A 27844-nucleotide genomic window follows, 5' to 3' on the forward strand; every position below is an offset into this window, starting at 1 on the left:
CGCATTTCGCCGCTTCGGGTAATGTGTTGGCTATCGGCGTGCCGTCTGCATTCAAGTTGGTGTATCGCATCAGTGCGTCGTTGTCGTTGGCCGCTCTTCGAAACGTGATCTTCAGTCCTCCCTTCCACATGATCTCCTTGTAGTCCGAGAAGAATCCCGGCAGCAGACGCATGGGAAAGAGCACCGTGTGACTTCTCGTCGATATTTTGGTCCCCGCTTCGAACACCCCCGCTTGATAGTACTCTGCGTCCGTTTTGGATAATTTCAATGTTCCCACTGCCGTCGACGTGATGCCTGGATAATCTATTCTGTCGATGACGGTACCGTGTTTCCTCACCTCCACCTGCGAGAACAGGTGAGGCACAAAGTTGTCCACGAGTATCAAATTTGCTGCTGCGGGGAACGCGTCTCCGCTTTCTTTCTTCACCACGTCGAATTGAAGGTAGAGGTCCGCTCTGTGAGGATGAACGAACCCATCCCCTACGTCCACGTCGTATTCGATCTCCCGGTTCGCTTCGTTGAGATTTGCGAACGTGCGACGGTTCGGAGGGAAAGATTGCAATTCGTAACTTTCAATTTGTTCCATGACGTATGGTTATTTATTATTATTCCACTCTGTGCGTGACCGAATTTTGAGAAAGGTACGTGCCTTTGGGTCCCTGAGCTTGCAAAGTAGAAAGATTGTATTGACCTGGCGTGACGACGATATGTTCGCTTCCGACGCTAATTTTGTTGTTGTGATGCGTGACGTTAAGTATGAGGTACATGCTGTAGAATGCACGCAGAGCTACGGATTTAGGATAGACGATGTCGTCGTGCAGCGTGAGTTTCAAGATCGAAGATTCGCTCGTGAAATGGAACACGCCCATCGTGATGCTGTTTCAGGTTCCACAGTGCTTTCTGGAAATCTTCGATCGTAGGGTTATTTATTTTAGAGAGAAACGCGAGCACGGAGAGGCAGAGATGACCGCAGTTCACGTCTCCGAAATTTTGAATGCGTTCGTCGTTGTAGTATATAGAGGTTTTGTTCGTTTTCAGATAATAAACTAAATTTGTAGGTGGAACACCTCCGAAAGAATCGAAAACGAATGCTTTATTGTCGTTTTTCTGGTAACATATCCAATGCGTGCCTCGATTTTCTTGACTGTCCAAGTTGACTACTCCACATTCTCTATTTTTAACGGTTGAAGGTAACGAGTCGGAAATAAAAACGCCTCTGAAGTGTTTGATTCGTAATGGTTTGATCAGAGATTCAATGTCTCGGTTGGTGACTGCTGTTTCTTTTTTTAAAACTTCCTCATGACCCCCTTCCCCCCTTTCTTCTCCATGGCCAGATTGTGACGTTTCTGTTCTTCCAATTCCGCCTTGTTCTTCTTCGAGTCGATCACGGTTTTCGCGATGGCGGCGCTACCCCCAGCCAAACTTCCAACGGCCCCCAATGCTGCCAGGATGGCCGGGATGCTGAATATGAAACCTCCGATCTTTTGCTGTTTCCGCGAACGCTGCAACCTTCTCAATTGAGGTGTGCTGAGAAGTAATTTCATTCCGTGTCCTTTGGACAAGCAAGAACGTTTTTTCTCGCGTTGTTTCTTGTTGAGTAACCCATCGAGGGGACCTAGATTTTTTAGATTGGAGTATGGTATCTGGTACACGACACCCTTGGGCTTCATTTTTTTTTTCACGGTATGTTCTTTATATATATAATTGTTCTGAGATTTTTTTTTGTCTCGTGTAATTTTTTTTATAGGTATGTGTTATTTATATCGTCTCACTCAGAATAGGTGGCGATGTGTTATTTATATATATGTATTCTGGGAAAGAGAAAAAGTTTTTGCTTCGCCTAATGCTATCATGTGGTTTACAAGATCGACAGTTTCAATGTTCGACGCGTACCAGTCTTCGGTAAATCTTCTTCTCCCCTGCCTCCACTCATGCATCTCGTCTAACCTATCGTCAATTTTTTTTGTTTGCGGCTCGAAAGAGAGTCTCTGGGGATCGGAACATTTTTTTCATTCCGCTTATTTCTCGGAGGTGATCCATGAAAATCATTTTGCACGGTGAACGAAATTCTGGCATTACTTTACACAAGTCTATGAGTTTAGTTACATCCCCGTCGAACGGGAACGTAAATATTTTGTGCAACACTTGTCATTTTTTCATGGTATGTTATTTTATATACTCCGCGCAGCCCGTTACACAAATTCTATTACGTGCTTCGTTTTCTTACCAAGAAGTTCCTTTGTCCCCTTGTACACGATTCGAGTTTTGTTCTCGATTAAAATAGCTAGCTTCTCGTCGGATAACATGTTAGCGTATCGATCTGGTAAAAATAGACTGTATTGTCCGTCGAGCAACAGACGCACCTTGGGACCATACTGGGTAGAAACGATTGAACCGGAAGTTATCGTGTAAGGTTTGCCGACTTCCTATTCCTGAATTTTTACATACTCGACTGACAAATTTAGCATTTGTTTTAATGCTTGAAGATCACTCATTTTTTCAGTCGTCATATCGAAGAGAAATTTCAGGGTGTTATAGAATTTTAATTTTTCACAATGTGTTATTTATATATACCGAAGAATTTTTTTTTTGATTTCGTAGATTTTTTTTCACGATGTGTGTTATTTATATATCAAGTTTTTTTTACTTGTACATTTTTTTTGACAACTTTTTTTTTCTGACGGTAATAATTTTTCCACGTCAACTTTTTTTAAACGAGACAAATTTTTTTGACGATAAAAAATTTTTACGATAAGGCAACTTTTTTCTGACGGTAATAATTTTTTCACGTCAACTTTTTTTGACGAGACAAATTTTTTTGACGGTAAAAAATTTTTACGATAAGGCAACTTTTTTTCTGACGGAAATAATTTTTCCACGTCAACTTTTTTTGACGAGACAATTTTTTTGACGATAAAAAATTTTTACGATAAGGCAACTTTTTTTCTGACGGTAATAATTTTTCCACGTCAACTTTTTTGACGAGACATTTTTTTTGACGATAAAAATTTTTTACGATAAGGCAACTTTTTTTCTGACGATGTCCACGTCAACTTTTTTTTTTGACGAGAAATTTTTTTTGACGATAAAAATTTTTTCCATGGCAATATTTTTTTGACATGTATATTATTATTTTTTTCACAGTGTGTGTAAGAGGAAGAAAGCTCGTGCTTCGGAAAACGAGATGATGTGCGTTATAATATCTGCCGTCTTCTGTTCAGACCTGCACCAATCATCCGTGTCCATCCTGTCGTTTAATTTTTTCCCTCCGGCCGAAAGAAGAGTGTCGAGATCACCGCACCTCAGGCCGCTGATCTCCCGAAGATGGTCCTTGACAACCATTTCACATTGGAATCGAAATGCCGGCGTTGTTCTCGCTATGATTACAAGTTTCCCAACATCCTCACAATCTCCCTTTACTGCGTGTTTGAATATTTTACATAGTAGCTCGGGCGGCAAATCAGTTATACGAGACATGTTGTTATTTTTTTTTTTACTGTATGTTATTTATATACCCCACCCAAATTTTTGTTTCGTGTTCATGGCGATGGTGGTGCCCAGTGCGCAACTCGTTCACCAAAAGAAGCGTCTCTGATGACGAACCTTTCGAAAGCTTCATGTTCCAATTTCCTTTCTGCTTCGTGACGTGCATCCAGATCGGTGCGAGTGTTGTTGTAGGCGATGTCGTGATCTTTGCATGCGGCGTCCAACGGATTCACACCCTTGTCTCCTCTCTCCAATTTTTTCTCGAGTTTGGTACCCGGTCCGCAGTACTGGTAGCCAGGTAAATGCATCTCGAAAGGTAACTTCTTGATGATGTCGTTCACGAGTCCCTTTCCTTCGGCCACGTTCCAGAATCTCGGAGGCAGCGTGTTGATGATTTTGATCAGGTAACCTATGCCCTTGTCGTCGTTCACGACGAAGTTGGAAAGTTTCGTGCTGATCATGTCCACGATGCCAACCTTCTCGTTGTAGAAATTACGATTGCCTGCATTCTCTTCGCCGGCTATCACCAACAATCGGTCCACGAGCTTCCTCACGTCGTCCACCGAAACGAATTCTTTGGGTAACGTGTTGTAGCGTTTGACGCCTCTTCCACTCTTCACCTCGTTCCATATCGGTTTGATGAGATTCCTGTACTTCTCACCGCTGCTCGATTTCACCCTATTCTGCGAGGCATCGTTGTTCTGGTACATGGCATCCGTCATGATTAGAATTTCCCTGTAACTGTGATAATCTTCGTCGGTGTAATTTCTCGGCTGCTTTTTGGCAACGAGTTCCCACAGTCCCACCGTACCCGGATACCTGGTCCAACTGTTATCGCCTAAATTGACTTTAATGTCGTTGCCTTCGAAGGTCACCTTCGATTTTCCAATCTTCCACACGACACCGCCTTCCTTGGTTTCCATGCTCGGATGCAATCCGAAGACTTCATCCTTGTCGAATTTTCCCGTTCTCAGGTAGTCTCGTGCCAAAGGTCCCAACTCGATCTTATCCGAAGACGAAGAGGTACTGCTTATGGCTTGACGTCGTGCCGGTACGTCCTTCAGTTCGAACGGCGTCGAAGGAATGCTCGAAAAGGGCGTGGATACAGTGTAACTTTTAGCTGCAAGTGGTACGAGTTCGTTGATCAAATTTTGATTTTGTTCCGTGACACCTTTAATTTCTTTACCTAGATCGCTGATGGCGTCGATCGCAGGTTGATCTTGACGTTTCTTCTCTTCGTAGAATCCGCGATTCTCGGATTTCCAACCTTTGATGCGTTTCGCGAGGTAATCGCGAAGCTTGAGATTTTCGTCTTCGATTTTTCGTTTCGTCATAACGTTATTTATACACGTCGTTTCTCACAACGTTGCAACGTTTAGAAAGTCGTTGATTTTGTTTCTGTATTTTCCGTCGTTGGGTTTCCTCGTCATGTCGATCGTCGCAAATCTGAAATCGTCACTGTTCTAGCAAGAAGAGCAGCAACGTTCCGAAAATTGATTGTAGTTCATGTCTCCGCCTACGTAGTCATCGTACGCGTGCTTGAGGTTGGTGTGATCTTGACGAAACAAACATATGAAATTAGCGTTGTTGCGTAGTGACTGTTTTGGAATTTTGGAAAACGTTTGAGCTAGGTAGAAGCAATCCATTCCTTTGTGACGACCTTGCGTGAAAAAGTTGCGAATTTCATTTTGATTTTTCAGGATCATGTCGTCGAACACAACGACTGAATTTTCACGACAATCGTCGAGTGGTTTTATTTCCGAAGCGAACGTTGCAATGTCCAGACCATCGTACAGTTTCATCAGTTGCTGGTATTTGGATTGCTCCAAACTTTTCGAGAACACGTACAGGTGCCTGTTCTTCCAATCTAACCAATTCGGTGCGAGGAGAAAATTGTCCACGAGCAGTGTCGTTTTCCCACACCCTGAAGGACCTACGATTAGACAGCGGATGCTGTCGGGAAGCAACTAGCCGTTCTTTTGTTTCGTTTGACTTTCCGAATCCGGTAGACGCTTCACCACGTTCCACGTACTCACAATATCACTTCGTTCGCGTCGATCCAACTCTTTTCCGGAAGTCCCAGCCATTTGACAAACAGTTTGTCACCTTTCCTACGCAATACTTTCTCGATGAGGTACGTGTCGGGGTGTTTCGTTTTAGAGAGTTCCTCTTCGTAAAATCTTCCTTTCAAAATCTCGCCGCTACTATCTTTTATTATATACGTGTGTCGGTTTCCGGGTAAAACTCGAACCACCGTAAAAAGTTCCGTGCTCCAATTTTTTGTGAATCCCTTCTCGAAGGTGCGTTTGAATTTGCTGATTCTCACCTGGTCTCCAATTTTGAATTTTGATTTCTTGGTAGTCGTGGGAGTGTACTTTGGACAGTAAACTGTAGAAATTAAACGCTGCTCGTCAGATTTCGTAACGTCAGCTGGCTTCATGCCTATCGTTCTGTGTACCGTATCATTATAGGTGTCGACGAGTTCCGGCAGGATGTCGACCCACTTGTAATTTCCCCGAAGCGTAAATCGTTTCCACATGTGTGTTTTCAAGGTTCGATTTAATCTTTCCACGATGCTGGCTTTGATGTAACTGAAAGTCGAATAATGTCGAATGTCATGTTTTTGAATAAACTTTTGGAATACGGCTTTGTAAAATTCTTTACCGTTGTCTGTTTGCAAAAACCGTGGTCGTCTGCCGCTTTTGCGAAAAATTAATTTGACTGCTTCCGTGACGCATATTCCCGTTTTGGATTTCAAAGGTAGAGCCCATGCGAATTTCGAAAATGTGTCTATGACGGTGAGGAGGTACTTGTTGCCCTTGTTCAATTTATGTACGTTTTTCAAATTGCGCTGCTCATCTCCACGAGGTCACTTTGCCAGAGGTCGTCGATGCCCTTGGTTACCACCGCTAAAAGTTCGTAGTTGCGGCGTGCAGGTTTATGCAATTCTTCGACGATGGCTTGCCTAGACATTTTTAGAGATTACGTTTGAAGAGAAGCACCAGCGTGATGGGATTCAAAGAGGGTGGCACCTCGCTCGTGTTTTGAATGATCAGCTTATTGCCGGCACTCACGTCGAAAACGGTAAGATCTTCGTCTTCGTGTATTTCATATATGTTGCGCGTTTCGTTCCAACGTGCCAATACGCGTAGAGAGGTCGAGTTTAGTGTGTCGGTCAAGTCTCGATATCCTCTGTCCTCCCATACCAAAATAAACATAGGTCGTCATGGAACCAATTTTTTTTTCATCAATCGAAAATTTTTTCTAAGTCCTGCGTTAAAAAAAATCTTAGGATAAAAAAAACTACAAAGACAGAGACATGGACATAGACATTACATATAGACATAGACATTGCACATAGACATAGACATTAGACAACTTAACCTAACTTAACCGGGAACACGAGCCCGGGGACAGGGATAGGACCCCGGGGACAGGAGTCCAGGGACAGGGGGGACCCCCGGGGACATAGGGTGGTTACTCCTCCGAAGCAGTGGTTGAACGCAGCTAATGATCGAATATTGTTTCCAATGTGCTTTGGATACATACATGAACACCATATATATATATATATATATCAAGATCAACATATACATTACATAACCCCGATCAGAATCCGTAGATTCAACACTTGAGAAGTAAATATACACGCTGATCAAGACTCCTAGACACGCTGAAAAACTTTCGACCACGACCGGGTTCGAACCTATAGGCCACACGTAGAACGAACAATGACAAGAACGAGTGAACTCCTTAACACGCACGGCTACGGAGGAGAACCGAGAGAGGTCGTGTAAAATTGTTCTTTTATGCATCCACGCAGTGTTGCCACATGACCGAGATTTTTAGCCAAAAAAGAAATTTCGATTAAAAATACCACAATACCGCATCTGCCCCACCGCTAATAATGCTGCTTTTTACTACCACAACTAATTATTATTCTATTATGTCATTTGCTTAGGTGAAGGGAAAAATGGTCCAAAAAGGAAAATTTTGCTCCTTGGGAAGGCCCTCATAGTGTGGCAACACTGCGTCCACATCGCCGGTGGCGACATCTAGTAGCAAACACTAGAACTATTTCCTCAGGTATCGTCTTCATGTTCTCGACTGAAATATTAAAACAAACGCGGAGTCCAATGTAAGTTAGTTCGGTGCGCAAATAAAAAAAATAATAGGTTAAGTTATATCACTGAAGATCGTGGCCTACGTTTTGTTGAATTTGTGTCATTGTGTCAACGTTGATAGCACACGCAGAGAGAGGGAACGAAATTGTCGTTTTTCTAGATATCCACAGGGAAAAGCGTAATTTTTTTTCAAATACGATATGACAGTCGCTTTTCGATACCGATAAACTAAATAAATAAGTATATATATATATATATTTACAATATTAATGTTTATTTAACAATATCTACCTATGAACTTGCCTCGAACAAAAACATGATATAGAAAAACATTTTTCCAGCCGTAAGTTCAAAAATTTTGGCCCCTCTCTTCCCCCTAAATCGCATTACATACATGTAGAAAAAAAACAATTATTATTTGTTTGTTTGCTTGCGTCACAATACGGAAATCATGAGAGGCGCGCGCGTGTGTGTGGCACATCGTTCCGAGAGAGGTTTACAAAGGTCACGATATATAAACATTTGACCGGGACTTGGAAAATTACGATAAGATGCATTCATCCTTCAAGGATGAGAAAGTGCATTATTTACTCATCACGCTGTGTCAGCGCAATAAATGAAGGCGCGGAACGTGGAGAGAAAGTGAGTTTTTGAGGTTTTGGTGAAATTTTCGTAGGTTAGCAACACCGTGGCTCACTTGAGTGAGTTTTTGAGGTTTTGGTGCTGTTTTCTACGCTGTGAAACATCGTCAGCGCAATAAATGAGGCACGGAACGTGGAGAGAAAGTGAGTTTTTGAGGTTTTTTGATCCTCAATTAATGTTTGTCAAGCAGGCTTATTGTACTACTTGTGCCTGTGTTTCTGACTCACAGTGTTATCGAAACAACTCCGATGTAAACATTATACTACTTGTGTTGGAAAAACCTACCAAAGTGATAAGCATAGCAGTGTTTCTTCGAAAGTGACAATTTCAAAACCTGTGAACATGCAATTGTTTCCCGAACTAGTTGACAGCAGATTTTACCCTGGAAGCATAGAAATGACCAAAGACAGACACATTATTATACATTATTTAAAACATTAGCAGCATGAACACGTCCCAGATCAGACAGATTCTATCTCGTAACTGTTCCTCCAGAAACATTTTCTACGGTGTTTACCCGAGAGATCTTTTACCTCGGACGTTCCTACCCCGGCCTTCATCATCGCAAACACTGACAAGTCCGACTCCCTGGGTACACACTGGGTGACCTTTTATTTCGAGAAAAAACAATGTGGCCGAGTATTTCGATTCATACGGATTTCATCCTCTCTATGCGGTCATTACTGTTGCGTGTATGCTTATTACAAAGCACGTCACTTTACAACCAAAGATTTCATCCAGACACTTCCACCAGGTATCAGTAAAGATGGATATATCCTACACCGTTTTCGTCAGATCTTCAAATGTTTACCACATTCCAAGTGTCCCAGAGGAGAACAAACGTGTTGTTCTATCCACACGATCCAGGCTCGTGTCATGCAGAAATCTATTTAAAATGTGTGCTGCCGTATCTTTCACTCAGTGCCATCGAGACAGTTCTAGTGAACACACCATGGAACCTACTGCGGGTTCTATAATGATGAAACACGAGAAACTTGTGACCCGCATGACCCATCAACATGATTTTTCAAACGTAAACCTCGCAAACGTGTGCACACTAGGTTTATCGAATGTTTTCTCAGGAGGCTCTACACTGTCACAATACTTGCAGCTCTTGGAGTTACGATGTAACGCAGCAACACTCTGTATAAAAGGACACTGGGGTATCAACATGTAATGTCCTAGAATAGGACAATCTTTGGATGTCTAATCGCAAAGTCCGTACGAACAATGAAAACACAATACCCTGTCGCTAAAGCCTCAATATTAAAATCCTGCAGTCACTAATTCTTCCGGAGACTGACATAATTCTATAGGCCACTTTCTGTATGTTCTGTATCTCGAATTCACTGATAGGTAATCGATAACATACGGCTCGGTGTGAGTCGAACAATCGTGGTAAGTAAACACTCTCATACGAGGTAAAAACGAATTAAATCAGTTTCTGTAGGTAACAGTGTCCTTGGCATCGGGTATGAAGGTTCAGCCATAAAATTCTCAAAATCAGATACTGTAGGTGAAGGGGTCCTTGGTATCGGCGATAAAGGTTCAGCCAGAATATCCTCAGCATCGTCGGGGAACAATCGTCTGCGAACACAGAAACCTTTGGGAGGAACCACAGGGAAACAAGGATGGCCTTCTAAGTTAAGCAACAATGGACGATCACTGCCTGAACACCACACGGAATTTCTGTCTGCCAACAAAGAAAGCCACTCTTTCACTCTCTTCTTCAAACTTTGCCCAACTCTTCCTTGCTGCGAAGGAAGTTCGCACATACACCCGTGACTCGGAAATCCTGTTCTCTCGTCACCTCTTCCTTTCCTCTCTTCTATCTCCTTCAAAGTCTCGCAGCGACAGTGAATTCTTTTTCCTAATCCGATGACCACGTAACATCCACACCAGGGAGATTCAGATATCGCTAAATACATAAACGGGAAATAACTCAGCAATCGATACAGGGCCGTTCGATCGCTGTCCAGATCGCCGCAAGACCGAACAAGTTCCCGGAACTCCACGTAGCTGACCTCGTAGGAATTCACACCATTATAAGACAGTCGTGTACCGCTTACATCCATCCTCACTTGATACTATTATACTCTATCCTTTCTATTTATACCTTTCCCCCCTACGTCACCATTTCCGGTAAACAAACTTCAAACTACAAGGCTACGTCCAAAACGTGTTCGGACATGTTCCAACAGAAAACCGTTACACCAACCACAAATTTTAAATTCTTCCAAACCTACGCCCAAAACATGTTCGGGCATGTTCCATTCATACAGAAAACAGTTACGCGCACTTCCTGGAATTTCAGACTCATCAACGGTCTCAAACAGGAAACGCCCCCAAAAATAGCCAGCCATTTCATCAACAACCGGAAACCCATATCAATCCCTCATTAACAACAGGAAACACTTCCCGTAATCTCAAATTTATCAAAGCCCTAAAACCGCAAACGCTCCCCATAAAACAGCCATTCAACTCCCGAACGGAAACACTTATCAATCTCCTCATTAACAACAGGAAACCCATATCATTATGTCCCGCCCTTTTTTTCAAACAACCAATCAAAACCCTCAAAAACCCCACCCTTGCTTGCCCACACAGCTTGGTCATCAATTGATCTTTGATCGATCTTTTCCAATCAATTGATTTATCGACCCCAACGCGGGTGCATAACTACTGGTTTGAACACCTTCAATCACACTACTAACAAGTAAGATTATTTTTGTGCACGAGTGTGTTAGCCGATGCGTAGCAAATTATTTTAGGAACAACACTTGAAAAATCTTTAAGGACTAACTAATGAAAAATTTCTTTTTAATCGAAGATCATAATACCTTTTAAGGTGCGGTAATATTATAATGGGATTGAGATACGAAACTCTCGGATTTGGAACTTTCGGATCCGGATTCAGATCCTAAACTTTATGACCGGATCTGGATCCGGTATTTTCAGATCCGGATCTGGAACTTTCGGACCGGATCCGGAACTTTTGGATCAAGATCCGGGATTTTCGGATCCGGATCGGGATCCAAACAGATCCGATTGGCCATCCCTAAAATAAGCCCCTTCTCCCCCACGCACTCTCTGTTACGCCATAGTTTATTAATGACATTTTCGTGTTCAGCATCTTTATATTAGTAAAGAATGTTTAGTTTAATTTCTGTAAAAAATGTGATTACAACGTATTAATTATTTATTAATGTTCACCTCGGTTTATTAGCTTGTAACATTCTACTTAATGTGAAAAAAGTAAATGCACTTCTTCAGGAAACATCTCAATCAAAAAAGTGAGGTAAACTGCCATCGACATTAATATTCTAAAATGCAGTGTCTTCTTACGTAACTGAAATCCAACTGATTGTGAGTGTAACATGTAGTACAAATATGAATGTTTGTGCAATTGAAACGTATTAAATTAAAAATTCATTGTCAGATATGCTGTATATATGCCTTTGGGGAAGTAACCTTTAACATCATAACTCTTTACTGGTTAGAGATACGTCGAAACAACCTTCTCCATTGCATTTCTCGTGAAATTCTAGCCTGATTTGATATATCATATCACCCCCTTCCAATTTAAAATTCTGAAGTTGAATTCAAGATGGCGGACATCAAGATGGCCGCCGACCTCGCGGGTGGCGTCAATGTGGCTCCCCCTTGGCCTAATAACGATTGGTCACCACCATTTCTACGTTGCGCGCTGCAGTGGCCGTGTACCTAGGGTGTGTGAATTTTTGAGCCACCCTGTATATTAACATGATATATCGTATTTAATATTTATTATGAACCATTTATATCTTTCTCCCTGTTAACAAATTGCAAGGAACAAGTTTAAGATGTACATTCGCGGATTGTTACTTCTTATACTGCAATTTTTTATTACAAATATTCATTAGAGAATAAAATTTTCTCCGTACTTGTCAACTTATAATACACTGTCTTTATATGCACATTAAGAAATCTACTCTAAGCATTTTTTAGTATATATGCCTGACTGACTATTTAATTGTGTCTCAAATAAAATATTCGAAAAACCTAGTACCACATTCTCTGGATACCGAAATTTGATTGTCTGCTTACTAGTCAAAAACTGTATCCCTGTATATTATCAGTCAACTTGAATATCCTTATTCACAAGAAACCTTTATGTTACGATCTGTAATGTATGTTATCTTCTCAACTTCTTAGTTCACCGCCCAGAAAGAATGCTTAAACTTAGCAACTTTGCACTTCAGCGGCATCTGAGTGTAGCAAACTTTGAATTGGTCCTTCAACTAGACAAGATGTTTCCAAATTCCATTAACTTAGAAACTATAAACCTCTAATATAATACACAGTAAAACCGAAATACAGTAAATATTATTAAGACTCTTCATGAGCTGTTACGATTCTGAGTCCTCGACTTGAAATGAGAACGGTATGGAACACTGAATAGGGGTCTTATGCACCTGGAGAGCTGAGGAAGAAGCTAAAAGGGCACAAGAGAAAGCTAAGGAGGAAATCGAAAAACACAAGGAAAATCTGAGAAAGAAGACAAAAGGGTACAATAGAAAATTTAGGAAGAAACTAAAAGAAATCATAGGAGGTACAGACTCTGATAGAGACTCTTGAGGAGAAAGAGAAATTGAAATACGAGGTGCGACGAAATGTAGGGAAAATGAGTTAGAAGTTCCCCGTGCCTTGGTTGAAAGCCAGAAAGAAAATAAAAAAGATAGAGAATGAGGAGGAGAATGAAAAGAGACAGCAGGGAACTAGCAGAAATAGAGAAGACTTGGGAACTCTTTTCTCTCAACATAAGACTCACCAACTGGAAAGTCTTGGAGAACAATTGGAGAAAATTCGAATGTCTTGCCAACAGGATATGGTAATGGTTGTAGAACAATTAGAGATCTTAGCTGAGTGGAGTGGAGAAATCGAACCGAAATAGGAACAGCTGAAGATAAACTTAGATATGTGCTTAGAACTGGTCCAGTCTAGAAGGGAATCTTAAAATGAAGATCGCGAGAGGGTTAAACAGTTAGACATCTATGTTGAAGCAATGGGTTCAGTGGTAATAATTCTGGGCGAGCGGGCGAGCTAATGGAGAAAGCGGTTCAATAACCTAAAAGGGATACATGCACAGTGGCACGGGATCTTCGGGAACAGATAGTAAGGATGTCACGGTATCCAGTGACATGTGTAAATACACCGTTCGATATTAATCATTTTTTTTTCATTGGTACATATTATGTTTAAATGTAAAGTGTTATGTTTGGTTTATTTTGTGGAAAAATTTATATCCGAGCTAGACGTCGGGAGTTGGGGGACTGTTTTTTCTGAGTTACAGCCGAACTGTCAATAAGGCATCGTACATGGCATATTTGCACCAACACGGAACATCACGGAGAAAGCGAAGACTTATTTTTGTTGGGACCGACGGAGAATTCTCTGCGGGAGGCCGAAACTATTTTTCACGGATGACCAGGATAATCAGCTGGAACCCAAGCTAGCAAGAACAGAGGACGCGCCTTGTGACCGCATTTCGAGACAATGGACAGGGGTCAATTCCATCTCTTCGGAAACCCAATGCAAGCCACTCTAACGTGTTTTTCAACGGACAATTTGGAAAGTGGTATAAATCTGCAGTACTACGAGTTCAACACACAGTTTTACCAGGATTTTGTAGAGAGAGCATCTCGGCGCTATGCTTTCGCGCGACTATTGTTTTGTCTCCTTGGACTTTGTACGTCTTACGTACCGTGAGCGAATTGCCGATAGAGAGTTACCAGGGTGCGATTTATTTGGTGAAGCATTACGCGGTGGTTTGTTTTTACCATGCGTGGACTACATAAAAATGGGCGGCTAAAAAGGTAAAGAAGGGAGGCCGTCGCCTTCCCCGACGCCTGCAAGGATGCACCGCCACCATCCGGTGAAACCAACGCCAATGACCGACGACCGACACACAGCGCTGCGAAGCCAAACATTGCCCGACGCCCAGAAGGATATTTTCAGTTCGACGTTCCAACCGAAACCCGTTACCAGAGAGAGAGGGTAATGGATGACTCCAGATCGATGTCCACCCGAAGCCCGTTACCAGAGAGAGATTATTCCAGAACGACATTTGATTGATGCCCGACGCGTGAACACATGCAGCCGAAGCTTGTGAGAAGAGACACTCGACGTTCTGTGAAAGTAAAGTGCCCAATATCGTCGCAATCATCCTTTGCCGCGTTCGACCTCGAAGAACATTTTCGCCGCAAAGGAACCTTGTGCAAATCCACGCATCCAGGAAAGATGAACTGTCACACGATGTAGCAGAGTCCGGTAGAGTATTCTTCATTTGGTCTATGTCCATGTAAGCATGTATTGTTAGTATCAACGCCATACCGTAAACGCCGAAGTCTCACTTATTTGCAAAGTGACTCAGGAACCCCGAACCTAACTTCCGTCTCTGATATTTTTTAGTAATGTTATATAAAAGGTCATTTCATGTTCATATGTAATAATTTGATTGTCTGCATTCAGAGTTAGAAGCTCCACTCCATTACGTTAATTTTTAGTGTAAATTGTCAATGTGTGATCCATTTTTGTGTAACCGACAGCCCCGTTGCGTTATTTAGCTTGTGAATAGTTGACTGATTAGTCTTTTTTAATTGTAGAAAGCGTTTTTTATATTGCAAGGTCGTGCGAGTGTAGTATTTTTTGTACTTGATGTAATTTTTGCTTGCGCCGATGATTGATTTGTGTATTCCGGCAGCTGGAGCCGATTAAGTTTTGCATCACTATGTAATGTTTTATTTGTCCTCAATGGAACAGAGAGGCTTGTGTGTATTACCCCCGTTCGAGAAACTTGGTAAATGTCGTGCTTACGGCTTGATGCGTACGTTCATACGAACGAAAGGTTTAATTACGCCGACCCAATTGTTTTAGATGACTGCTCTCCGAGGGGTGGCGCATATTTGATATAAAAGAACACAAGAGCAGGCAGACTAATGACCTACATTCACGTAAAGGTTCAAACAAAAAGGGAATCGTATGCTGATCAGATCTATGACTTGTATGTATATTCACATGTAAAATACCTCAGAAGTACGAATGAGAAAGAGAGAGAATGAGATAGAGTGATTGAGGAAGCGATGTAAACAGTTTGTTGATACAATATATTCACATTTTTACCGTTCGACAGTGTTATTATTTGATGTTTTTCAGGTTTCTGGTATAATGCTATTAGTGTGATATTATTGTTCGAGTCTACATATCTAAGGTAAACAAAACAGTGAAACATTTCAAGGTATATATCTCCGCCTCGCATTAGTACGACAAGAAACGACCGTCCCAGTACCGAACTAAAAAACCTGGACCGTAAGTAAATGTCACGAACGTACCCATAATGACGTCTAGCCCCGTGCCGGGGTATGAATGATACGTTATTCCGGGGACCGTGAGTGCACTTATTACGAGAGCAGCAGGATAAAAGGTAAACTCCCTAAATGTACAGTCTATGAAAAAGGAATTCCCCAATTGGAGAGAAGTTTACGAACAAACTGAGCATATTATCAGAAAAGATGGGGACCTTCGGGATAAGTTCCAAGGAACTAGATAAAAACCGGTATCACTTCAGATGTTCTCTAGGATTCTATTGGAAGGGGTGGCAGCTTAAACTCAGAGGAGGTCTCCTATGAATCTCCTAGGTAAATCAGACTCCAGTCTATACTGAAAGAACAGTCCAAATCGATAGGTGTAAGCGATCTAGAGAGGGAGTTAGTCCTGGCGGATTTCCTGCTCCACGTAGAGCAGATTTTAAGGTTCCTAGAGTGGTTGACGTCGCCCATATAACAAAATGTAAGGATGATATTGAGACTCAGTTTACAGAAAGCTCAATGTAAATTTCGAGCTCATGCAGGTGCCTGTACACTTAGACTCGAGTTATTCCTTACAGTATTCACAGACAAGGCTGAACAATGTTTGGCTGGAAAATATATAGTTTTGTAAACTATACCGACTTTTGTCTAAGATTTAAGAAAGAGTGTCACTCAGAAACAGATAAAAAGAGACAGTTAACGGCAGTAAGAAATCAAAAACATTCTTGCCAGGTCCATGAAAATATGGAGAACTTCACATGTAGCATCTACGCTTCCAATCGAAACTTGAGCGAAAATTTCAGCGGAAGTGAGGTTGTGAATGTAATATTATGCCAATTGGCGCATCGTATCAGAAACCTCTGTTTTGCGCATGCTCCAAGATCGGTTGATGAATTGACCATCTTTCTCAAGGACTTCATCATTTATGACGATCCCGATGCCTGGAGGAATAAAAAGGACTCCAGAATTAAAGTGTTTGGAAAGTAATAGTTTCAAGGTTCGTAATATTGATATCAGAGGCAACGTTGGAGGAAGAAACACCTCGAGAACTAAGAGGTTTTATAGAGGACAAGGTAGATGAATTCGCCACAACTAGAATGACGGTAGAAGAAATTCTAATCGGTGTTTAGAATGCAAACACCAACCAGAGAAGGCTTAACTTCTGAGTTAGAGGAGGCCAATAAAACAAACCGGGACTTCCTGCATAACCAAATATGACAGTCTAGTAGAACAAACTAGAGCCTATTCTAGGTGCTTCGTGCCAATGTATGGAAGGGACGTAGGAGGAACGACCACAAATACCTACAAAGGAACTAAGGGTAAATTTTCAATTGACTGAAACAGAGGAAATACATTTGCGAAGTTAACTAAAATTCGGACGAGCATCACATACAAGATTTAAATAACCAGCGGTGTCTGCAAAGTTAATGGAAATTCCAATAAATTGTGTGATTGCCACCTGGAGCGAATACTCGATTACACGTAAATCAAAAGATGGGAGCTATGCTAAATGGTTCAATACCAGGATTTCAGAGATAAGAATAATGGATTTATGGTAACCACAGAAAGCAAGTCTTAGGAATAAAACGAGTGTATATGGAAATCGGCAGAATGAATTTATATGTAAGGGACTTAATACAGCTCTTCTTTTGTACCTGCCGTTCTTGAGACGGCATGAGGCATAGTTAAATTTCAGAAAAAACTCTGAAGTTGTATTTTTCTGCAAAACTCCTGAACATAAGGAAGGAAATTCTCTGCATGTTAAAATTTTCCAGTGTATCCAAAATGTACAAACTGGGGGAAAAAATGGATTTATAAACTGGCAGACCTCAGGCAGACAGTCGAGACAGTAGGTATTCTAAGAGATTCGCAGACACAGGAGTTGCTGAATGTGCTAACCCAATTTTTGGAAGTATGTACATAGAAGCACGGAACTATGGAGAGTGCCGAGTTTGAAATCCTTCTGATACGTACCGAGCCAGTTCATGGTGCACCATATCCAGTACCGCTTTCGAAGCGGGTAGCTTTAAGGGAAGAGCTCAACTTACGGAGAGTTGGAACATTATACAACCATCTGTATCAAATTACCTGAATCCAATACCAGTGGTTGACAAACCTGATGGAAGTGTGAGACCATACCTGAATTTTCGATAATTGTACACCATAATAATTGTTCATAAAAGTTCGGTGCTCCCTATTGATGAATCCTAACAGAAGTTTAAGCAAGCCTAGTATTTGAAGAGTTTTGACCTGGGCTCTGACAATTTGAAAATTCTTTGAAGCCAGAATGCCAAAAGTACCCTGCCTACTTTTTCATACATAGTTCACCAATTCGAGTTCTTGAAGATGCCGTATGGTTTTTACAAAGCTGTATCTAATTTCGTATCTGTCATGCATCACGTTTTTGGCCCTTAAAGAGAATCTTACTTGAGAGTTTGCATAGACGATCTTCTAATATTCGATGCGGATTTCAGCAACATCCGACACACAAACGAAGTACTAAACAAAGGTAAAACTTGGAAACTGCAATTTTGTAGAAGAGTGAGCAAGTGTAATTCGGACATTTTATCTCGGGTGACCAGATAAAAATAGACCCGGAAAAGAATGGAGCCACCTTTAATTTTCCGCTGCCAAAGAACGAAAAAATATTCCAAAGTTTTTAGGTCTGGCCAATTGGAGGAGGAAATTTATAAAGGATTATTCGACTAAATCAGAAACCTTGCTGAAATTGCTTTTTAAAATAGTTAAGAAGACTTGGAGTTCGTCTCGGAAATAAGCCTTCGACCTTCTGAAGCAAGAATTCGTAACATTTCCTGCTCTGGCTCAGCCAGATTAAAACGAAGAGTTTTGCATACGTGCTTCCATCAAAATAACAAGGAGTGTCCTGTTTCAAAAACCAGATGTAGAAAAGGCTGTAATCCAATATGCCACCCGAAAACTGAAAACTAATTACTCTATCCACCAGCTGGAATGCTTGGCCACATATTTTGGTACATACAAATATCTCCGAGGAAAGTATTTCAAAATATATACGGATCGCCGTGGATTGGTCTGGCTTCAAAATTCTAGAAAGTGCGACTGTTGTTTCACTAGTTGAAACAACAATCCTGCTCATTCGATTTTTTTTACATGTATGGGAAGAGAAACTTAGTTCCAGATGTACTCAGCCATTATCCTCTAAAAGTCCTGTAGCATGTGTGTAAGCTATTATTTTCTTTTTAACTTAACTACGTTTCAAAAGGGGAAAAGTGGAAGATGTCGAGAACTGAGACCAAGTTAAAGAGCAGGATGTTTTACGGTTGGAAGTGAAAGTGCTGAGTTAAAGGAAAAATGAAATATGAGGAGGTTTATCAGTTGTACGGAAATCTCTTGTTCAGAGAACTACTGGAGAAGAAGTTTCCTTGGAAATTATGTTCCCGATAAATTAAAAGAAAATGTCCTACGAGAGAACCATGATAAATTAGGATATTTTGTCATGGCTAAGACTTTGAAAAGAGTGAATAATAGATTATTTTCGCCTAAATTAAAACAAGACGTAACCGGTCATTTTAGAGATTGATGTACGGACCAAAATGGGCAAGCTCTGGATCGATCGTCAAGGAAAAATTACAGATTAATCAGGAAGATAAGCATGAAAGTTTGTATGTAGACCTAATTAGGCTATCAATATATCTTAACCTTGATGTAGAGACCACGTTTGTCCTAGTCTATCCCCTCAAGCAAGGCTCGGGCAGGGAGATCCTCAATGTGATGGAAATGGGATACTTTTAGGAATTTCCGACAAATGTACGCAGTACATTTCAAGCTTAAGGAAATATTATCTGCAAAAGTATAATATAGTATTATTTCGCCACCACCTACCATGTGAGTAGTTACAGCATAGAGCGGATGAATCAGGAGATAGTATAATTACCCCGGTTCCTATGTCATTGAGAGCACAAGCCTGCTTTAAATACTTAACTGGAATATCTTGATATCTAAACAACTCTATTTCCGACACTACAGTTTATGCGTCCTCCGAGTTATTCTTTAATATACATGTCCTAATGAAGTTCTGGAGCACTTCAACTGGCCCATCAACGAAGCAGATTCAAAAATATCAAATTGGAATTAGAGACTATTCATGGCAAGGAATAGGGAACGAAAAAAGTATGAAAAGAAAATTTAACATAGAAAGGAACTCTCTTCCATTAAAAGAAAGGTGACTTCGTCCTTGTCAGGAATCACAAGTTGAGTTCCAGAAAGAAGTGGACTATTGCAAACTGTTTGAGGTATACGTTGGCCCCTACACCGCCACTGATGATAGAAGCAACACTTCTTTGCTCTTGAACCCGACGACCAAGATACCAGTCGACCGAAATTACTCTACAACCTATGTTATGATTACATTTTCTCTGCACATGATGAAAATATATACCACAATTCAAATTCGTGGTGAAAGTTTGAAGATTTTTCTTTGTGTGTGTGTTTTTTTCGTCGGCACTTCCTATGGTCTACATACTATCTGTACCAAGTTTCAGTGCAAGAGGGTTGTAAATACTCAACTGTAATCGAGCCACCAGCTATGTTACCTCTTTGCCTGAGCTGAGAAGTCCCATCCGAAAAAATCTATCCGTGACCAGTTTCAGGGCTTAGAGAACCAGTGAAGTGCGTGTCAACTGTGATATGGAAGAAATTATATTTAAATTCCTAATATATGGGTATAAAATACATTAAGTTAGATTTTAATATAAAGTATTGTGTCCTAATCTATTTTAATTACACGTTCATATTGTTTTGCTAATCACTGTTGCATTTTGTCGAAAGTATGTAACATGCTTCACAAAGAAGGAAAAAAAATAAGAATACAGATTATTGTAATGTACGAAGTTTTCTGTCTCACCCTCATGTAGTCATGATCGATGAAAACGATATTAAACTTGAGAACAAATGCTTCTGCACTCTGGTTTATTGCAGGAATCGGTGAGGATCTTCTGAAAAAGAAATTGAAATACCATCAATAACTTGACAAGCTAGTTGAGATAAAGAAGATATTTAAATGAGAAATTAAACATTTTAGGTGCGTCAACACATAAAGGCTATTTTGCACCCGTCACTTTATATAAGCGTCTAGCCCCTTACCATAACTAAAATAACATAACTGTAACGTCGTGTCGTAACTAAAACATTAAAATTTTCTGACTCGTTAATAGCTGATGCTGGAAAGGTGCACGCAGCACACACAAGGACAAAAGAAACAGGATAACACACACAAAATTATACTGGCCGCAGTCCAGGTTGTACTACGTGGAAGCGAGGTTGACTTTTGGCCGCCTATGTGGAACGTTACCCCTTACAACCCAAGAAGATATTTGTTGGTAATCGATTAAGCATCTTATCATCACATATGATGTTGTATAAATGGGTCACCGAAACGATGTTCCGACAATAATTGAAACATGATTTAGGTGTGAATAAATATTAACTTACTTATGATCAAAATTATTTAAAGTTGCTGAAAATGGAATGAATATTTCTTTTTTAAAAAAGTAAAGTGTTTGTGAGAAAACATTAAGAAGAGAACAAGAGGGAGTTGTCTGTGAATTCAGAAAAAAGCGTTGAACTTTTTGTAGTCAGTGTTTTTTACAGAATAATGTTCCTTTCCCTGTTTTTCCAATGCCAGTTTCATCAGGGATGTCGATTTCAATATTCAGTCGCTGACATTATCATATTGGAAGCAAGTTTATAGGTATATTTTACGATTCCAAATTTTAATAGCCGCATTTAAATTACTGACAATATCTGGATGAAGTTAATGATTAATAATTTCTCATGGGAGTAATTAAACATAATGACATATTTATGGTGTTTCCCACAGTCCCATATTGCATTCTGAATTTTTTAATACTTTTATGTGTATCTTGGAAAAACACGTAGAAATTATACACGAAAGTTAAGAATTTGCTTATTTCAAGTTGTATCATTAAACATAGGAACTTCAATTACAAAATGCATATTAAGTAATTTTTATCATGATATTTCCAAATGTAGGTTACTACTTAAAAACAGCTGACTTACTTTTTCAAAGAATACCATATTTTCTTCACCGTATTAATTTTTCAGTGTGCGTTTATTGCACTAGCTTAGGAATAAAGTTCTCTCATTACAGCGCACATTGATATCCACATGAAGGAATTAGAAGGAAGTTGCATAACTGGTTTGGTTTGCGACTATACAAATTCCCGTTCCCTATTTTTAAAATTTTGATTTGTAATTTTGTAGGGGGAAGTAAAAAATCGATTCTTTTCAAAGGCACATAATTCAAAAGGAACGTTCTTCAAGAGACCATGACTCAAAGTGTGTCAGATTGTTAGGTGGAAGCAGATACATTTCAAAGCAAAAATATCAATCATGTTGGAAAATTAACTTTCAACAAAGTTTAACAATGCCCAATATCCTCTACTGTAAGAATTACCATATGTGAGATTTGATGTGGAATTAACAATTAAAAATACATTGAAAATAAAATTCAAGTAAACTTATCAATAATTATTAAGTTAATAACCTTACATATAATGAATTTTGGGAAACATTTTTGTTCCATTCATTTTTCTTAAATAGAGCAAGAATCCCAGACTTTATGTTTGCATGCCGAAGTATGAAAGATACTGAAACGCATATTCGAAGAAATGTTTAAAAACTAGAAGGAATATTCTTACTCAATATTCCACAATTCTTGAAGTCTTGAAAATATTTTCTCTTGTCTATTTCTTACCTACATAAGGAAAATTTTGTAAATAGCATAGTGTTTATAAAAGGTAAATGCTATTATATATTTGTTTTTATATAGGTATATATATATATATATATACACACACACACACACACATACACATCACACACACTATTATTATGTATGTGTGTGTGTCCCTTAGGGTAATAATGCCACGTTCTAGTAAAAAGCGTAGTTGTGAAGAAATACGAGAGACAACATATGCATTATCTTGATTGAAGCTTCTGAAGTCATGAAAGCAAGAAACCGTTCTGGAATATTCTCTCTGGCGGCAGTATTCCTCTATGTTGTGCAGAAGACGGTTGATTTCCAGTCTGTTGTAAAATATTAAAGGTAAGCCCGTTGTATGTGAGATTGTAATTTAAATGTCCGTCATATAGATATAACTGCACATGTATTACTAGTATGTTTAATGTATTATCGTTATATACTAAGTGATCGTGACTGTGTTGAAGAACTACCTCGTAATTCAATATAGAACGTGTAATAAGTGAGCAGGTGGAATAACGCCACAATTTGTTACTTTCAGATTATTAAATTTGGAGCCTGAGATCAGTGTTAATTTGTCATTTTAGATGCGAAGAATCTACAAGAAAACAACATTTACATAATGCATGCTAAAAGAGGTGCTTGAAACTGCCGAAAGTCCTTTCACAATTCTAACGACAGATATCTACCCAAAGAAGAAGAATTCAGATGGGATTGGTAGTGTATCTTCTTCAACTTCTACTGCAAAATGCTCAAAACCATCAGGACACAAAAGAAGAAAAACAGTTCATAATGAAAACGAAGGAATATTGTCCAAGGTAGCTGATGATTCATGTTACTGTTCAGTTTCCTGTGAGGACAATGTTCTCGATATGAGAAAGTGTATAACGTACAATGCTCCTGTTCATGAAATATGTATTGGATTAACAAAAAAAGACAAAAACTTGTGTGCCTCATTGCCCTTGATTTATAACGTATACAATACCGTAATAGTGTTACAGTAAAGATCTCTTGAAATAAAGGATTTGCATTTCATTCGCAATGTTTCATCGAAAAATCATAATAATCTCCTGTACAAAATAATTGTTATATGCCTGAAATGCATCCGAACTATAATACTTTTGATGAGGATTTAATAATACTGCTGTTTGTAAATGTACTTTCCATAATTTTTTATCAATTTCAATAATGTTACAGTAAAGATCTCTTGAAATGAAGCCTTTTCATTTCATTCCTGTACAAAATAATTGGTATTTATCTAATATTCATCCTAACTATAATACTTTTGAGTGTAAATGTACTTTCCTTAATTTATTATCAATTTAAGAATTTAGCCATATTACCCCTTACCTGGTGCGTTATTACCCACATAGTTGTGTAACGTTGTAAAGTTGTCTATAATTTCCTGCAACATTTGTTTTTGGATTTCAGCTACCCTTTTGTTATTCTGTGTGTACTACATAAGCTACTCTATCTTACCCTGTGCTTGTTCGTCAAAATGAACTTTCATCAGTAGATACAATTGACAGAACCTTAACGTGGCGTTATTACCCTAAGAGACCTTATACGTATATATGTTATTTTAGAATGGAATTAATTCTTTCATAAACATCTACAGGGACATTTTCTGTTACCTTGTTTGCTTCGATCCCATTATGTAGCAGTGTTCCTCATTTGATGGAAATCTCTGGAACACGTCACAGCAGTTGAATGCATTTCCATTGAGGGAACAATTGTCGAAAATTTCGCTGCATGCTCTACAAATTTATAAATTGTATCTGTAAGTATTGTTTTTATTAAATATAGTGCTTAATACGTTTAATTGAGTCTAACTAATACCTCATGTAATATAAAGTACTTATTCAATAAACACAGCAAAATGAATTGTCCTTAAACAACTTACCAATTTGAATTAGTGTAGAGATTTTATCAATTCTATAATTGGAGGATTACTATTGACAGTTTAGTAGGAAACAATCAGCAAAAGCTAAAAATGTATGTCTACGAATGTGATGGTCTACTTTGTTCTCCTATGTCAAATCTTGTTGTCTCCAAAACTAACAGAGACATGTACAGAAAAATGAGTTTGAGAGGGCTATCAAACTATATATCAACGCAACATAAACTAAATCGATGAAGCCATGTGTCACTGGGCCTACGTCTAGTAAACTACCAAGTGTGACGATCCAATATTAGGTAAGAAGAAATATAAGAGATGAGGGCAAGAATTGATATCGTGTCTTGTGTGATTAGCGTCGGCGAATTGCAACCGCAGGATATCTCATAAAGACCTGAAACTGACTACTACACCAGTCCACTACTTTCGCTAGAAGCATAGTGTATTCTACATATTCTGGGAAAACCATAGGTCAGAACATCCTGTGGCCATGTTGTTACACAGCAAATTACTCTTTTGCACGATTTTATAATCGAACATTTTATATCCTCAAATAACAGGAATCACTGTTTGGAACGGTACAGCAACAGTTGCAACCTTTTGTAAGACGTTCAATTCACGGAAAACGTAAAAACAAAAACGCTGTTCCAGTGTGGGGATGTGTGTGTGTGTGTGTGTGTGTGTGTGTGTGTGTGTGTGTGTGTGTGTGGGTGTGTGTGTGTGTGTGTGTGTGTGTGTGTGTGTGTGTGTGTGTGTGTGTGGGTGGGTGAGTGTGTGTGTGTGTGTGTGTTTAGCGAGCCACACTATGTTATCACGGCGCCTACATACGTATACATCCTGGCCTCTTTTCAGCGTCATTCAAATAAAAATTATTACACCGGCCTGAATGGGCTTTCATGACTTGCAGATGACTGTTGTCTCGGAATAATATCAGCATGCTGATTCCAAAAATTAAATTCATTTTTACCCATCACGTTTAGTTTTTTTCGGAAAAAAATAGCAATATATTAACATCATTAATTTCACAAAAAAAATGTGTATTTCCATCATTTCCTCAATTGTTGGCTCTTTAGATGGTGGTAAAATATTGGTTTTCTTCAATGCAAATCCTTCAATTCTGAATTATAAATGCACGTAGAATAGTAAGCATATAATCCACCTTCTATCTTCACGAGACACTTTGACATGGAAATTGTAAACTTTCATTACGTAAGTTCCATTTTCAAAATCCCTCATAAAAATTTCCTTCACAAAATGTCCAAAACTCAATGATGTAATGTACTGGGATTATTGAACTTAATGACGTGGTGGAAAATCCTGAAGAAATGGGAAGAAATTTATTATGTCATGTCCGTCTTCAGCATTCAAAATACTTAAAGAATGACATATTGGTTTGCAAACAACCAAAATTTCCCTTGCTTAAATTTGTTTTGTTGCGTTATGTAATAGGCGTAATGCAATGGCGAATATGAGAATTTTGATTGTAAAATTATGCAAAATCCAAACGTGATAGGGAAAAAGGATATAATTTCCGTGATCAGCATTCATAATACTTCCAGAATCACCTATTGATTTGAAATTATTCATTTTTTAAAAAAAAATCCATCGACAGCTGAAATGACACAAAGTTACAGTGATATCGCAGATAAGTAAGACAAACAATACTGAGCCAAAATGGTTTGTGTAGTTTGGAAATAAATAATATAAGACTACATTTATGCGATCCAATTGTTGTGAATGCTAACAATAATCATATAATAAACACACAGCTTCAAATTTCTAGTATTTCTTGCTACACTTACGGTGTTTCGCAGTAATAACATCCACTGCAGATTGCAAATGCAGGCATAGTCACATTGGAAACCAACCCATCTACACTTTCTTCGTACACAACAGAACTCAAATAGAATTTTTGCCAGAGGAGATGTGTTCCCACCACAGCTGCCACAAGAAAAGCAATCCAAGCCAAAAACCATAACAACCTGTAAATATTTTCATGGTTAGATTCAATTCAAAATCATGTATCATTTTCATTTTCTAGTCTAAGTATTTGCAAAATCTGTCTTGATTATGCGTGTGACTGACGTTCATGTAATATCACTTGAAATCGTTTGTATTTCAAATACAATTAAATGGTATAAACTATCGATATTTCTGATGTTAGATAATAATAGACTGGGTACAAAAACACAACCATGTTTTGAGTTACTTGTTTAGCATTAACATATCACTTAATGTGAAAGTACATTGCTTGAGAGTCTTTCAATTTTATAATCAAGTAATTTACTCGCTCAGTAATAGATGGCTGACATGTGTATTTGTGATGATTTTTCAAGCTCAAATATGTTCATCTAATAGTTAATAAAGTCCCGATAGAGGAAACCTACCAAAAAGTTGTGTTTTCGCATCCGTTTTACACGATAATATGCATTTCTTTTATGATTGTATAAAGCATCAACATAAAGGAGAGTCAATAATCCTTCACAACAAAGATCATCTGTTCGGGGTTCAATAAATGTTCCTAATGAAGACGAGACAATTAACACTCGTGGGCAATTTGTTGCAACTTGGAAATTAGTTCTCGCATAAAAAGACAAAAAAACAGTTCCGGAACTTGTGAGAGAAAATTCGTGTGTTTGTGGATTCCAACAAAAAGCGAGTGGCTTCAAAATATATAATACTCTCTTTGAATATCTAATATTCTTTATTTAGAATGTCTTACTTAGCGGTAAGGTGGTAAACGGTGGTTATAGGGATAATAGTCGATTGGGCATTTCCACTACGGCACGAAATACGTTTTAAATCGATTCATCTTACGGATGATTACAAAAAAAATCTGCAAAACAAACTGAAATTGCCTTATGGAAAAGAAAGTAAAACATACTTTACAAGTATATACTTTACTTCACACTTTGAATTGAAGTATATGACAATTTAAATACCGTAATTTATCTTATTATAATTTTGCACTACAGTTAATCGTTACTTTCCATAGGTAAGTTTAAAAATTATTTTTGAAAATTTGGTCGGTAACCAATTTCAGAAGCAATATTTCTCGCATGACTTGACAACACGCACTGGCAAACCTCTTTCATTTATCTTGCAAGTGGGTAGCTGAGACATTTAATAGAAGAACGATCATTAAAAAGCATTGCTTTCTCATCCACTATTGCCCTCTTTCCATTTTTTGATTATTTTAATCTGTACAGATCGTCAAAATGCCGCACACGTTGTCTCTTGGTAGGCAACACAGTAAACTGGAAGCAGACGATAAGCCAGCTACGAATAGTTGACGTATCAACATGGCGGATCGCGTTTTGAGCGCAACGCTAACATCGCAACTTTGGAAGTTTCTTCTTGCCTTCAATTGAACGCATTGAAATGCGAGAACTTGCAGGAGTCATTTGATAAGTAAAATTTGGTGGAAATTGTCCATTCTGCGGGGAAATGATTCTCCTTGCACTGTGAATTGATCTTGCTTGGCTTTATATCACCCTGACTTAGACAGTGGAAGAGAGACGAAGACGAACAGCCATGTCTATTTGCGTACTAATAGTGTGTTTTCTTTTAGAGGTGGGACTTTGTGAGC

The 27844-nt window shown here is 39.1% G+C and overlaps 1 protein-coding gene across 1 annotated transcript in view; it reads right to left on the reverse strand.

The window, feature by feature from the left end:
- Positions 1 to 26216, reverse strand: part of LOC145988152 (uncharacterized) — a 143651-nt gene extending 117435 nt beyond the window's left edge. Inside the window, exons 1-3 of the mRNA XM_083122983.1 lie at positions 26058 to 26216; positions 23993 to 24115; positions 20481 to 20571 (exon numbers count right to left, since the gene is read on the reverse strand). Coding sequence (XP_082979109.1) covers positions 20481 to 20571; positions 23993 to 24115; positions 26058 to 26104 — 261 coding nt within the window. The 5' untranslated portion in view covers positions 26105 to 26216. The remainder of the gene's footprint in view (positions 1 to 20480; positions 20572 to 23992; positions 24116 to 26057) is intronic.
- Between the last annotated feature and the right edge of the window lie 1628 nt (positions 26217 to 27844).

The sequence above is a fragment of the Lepisma saccharinum genome, chromosome 5, assembly GCF_977018435.1.
Source record: "Lepisma saccharinum chromosome 5, izLepSacc3.1, whole genome shotgun sequence".
NCBI lineage: Eukaryota > Metazoa > Arthropoda > Insecta > Zygentoma > Lepismatidae > Lepisma > Lepisma saccharinum.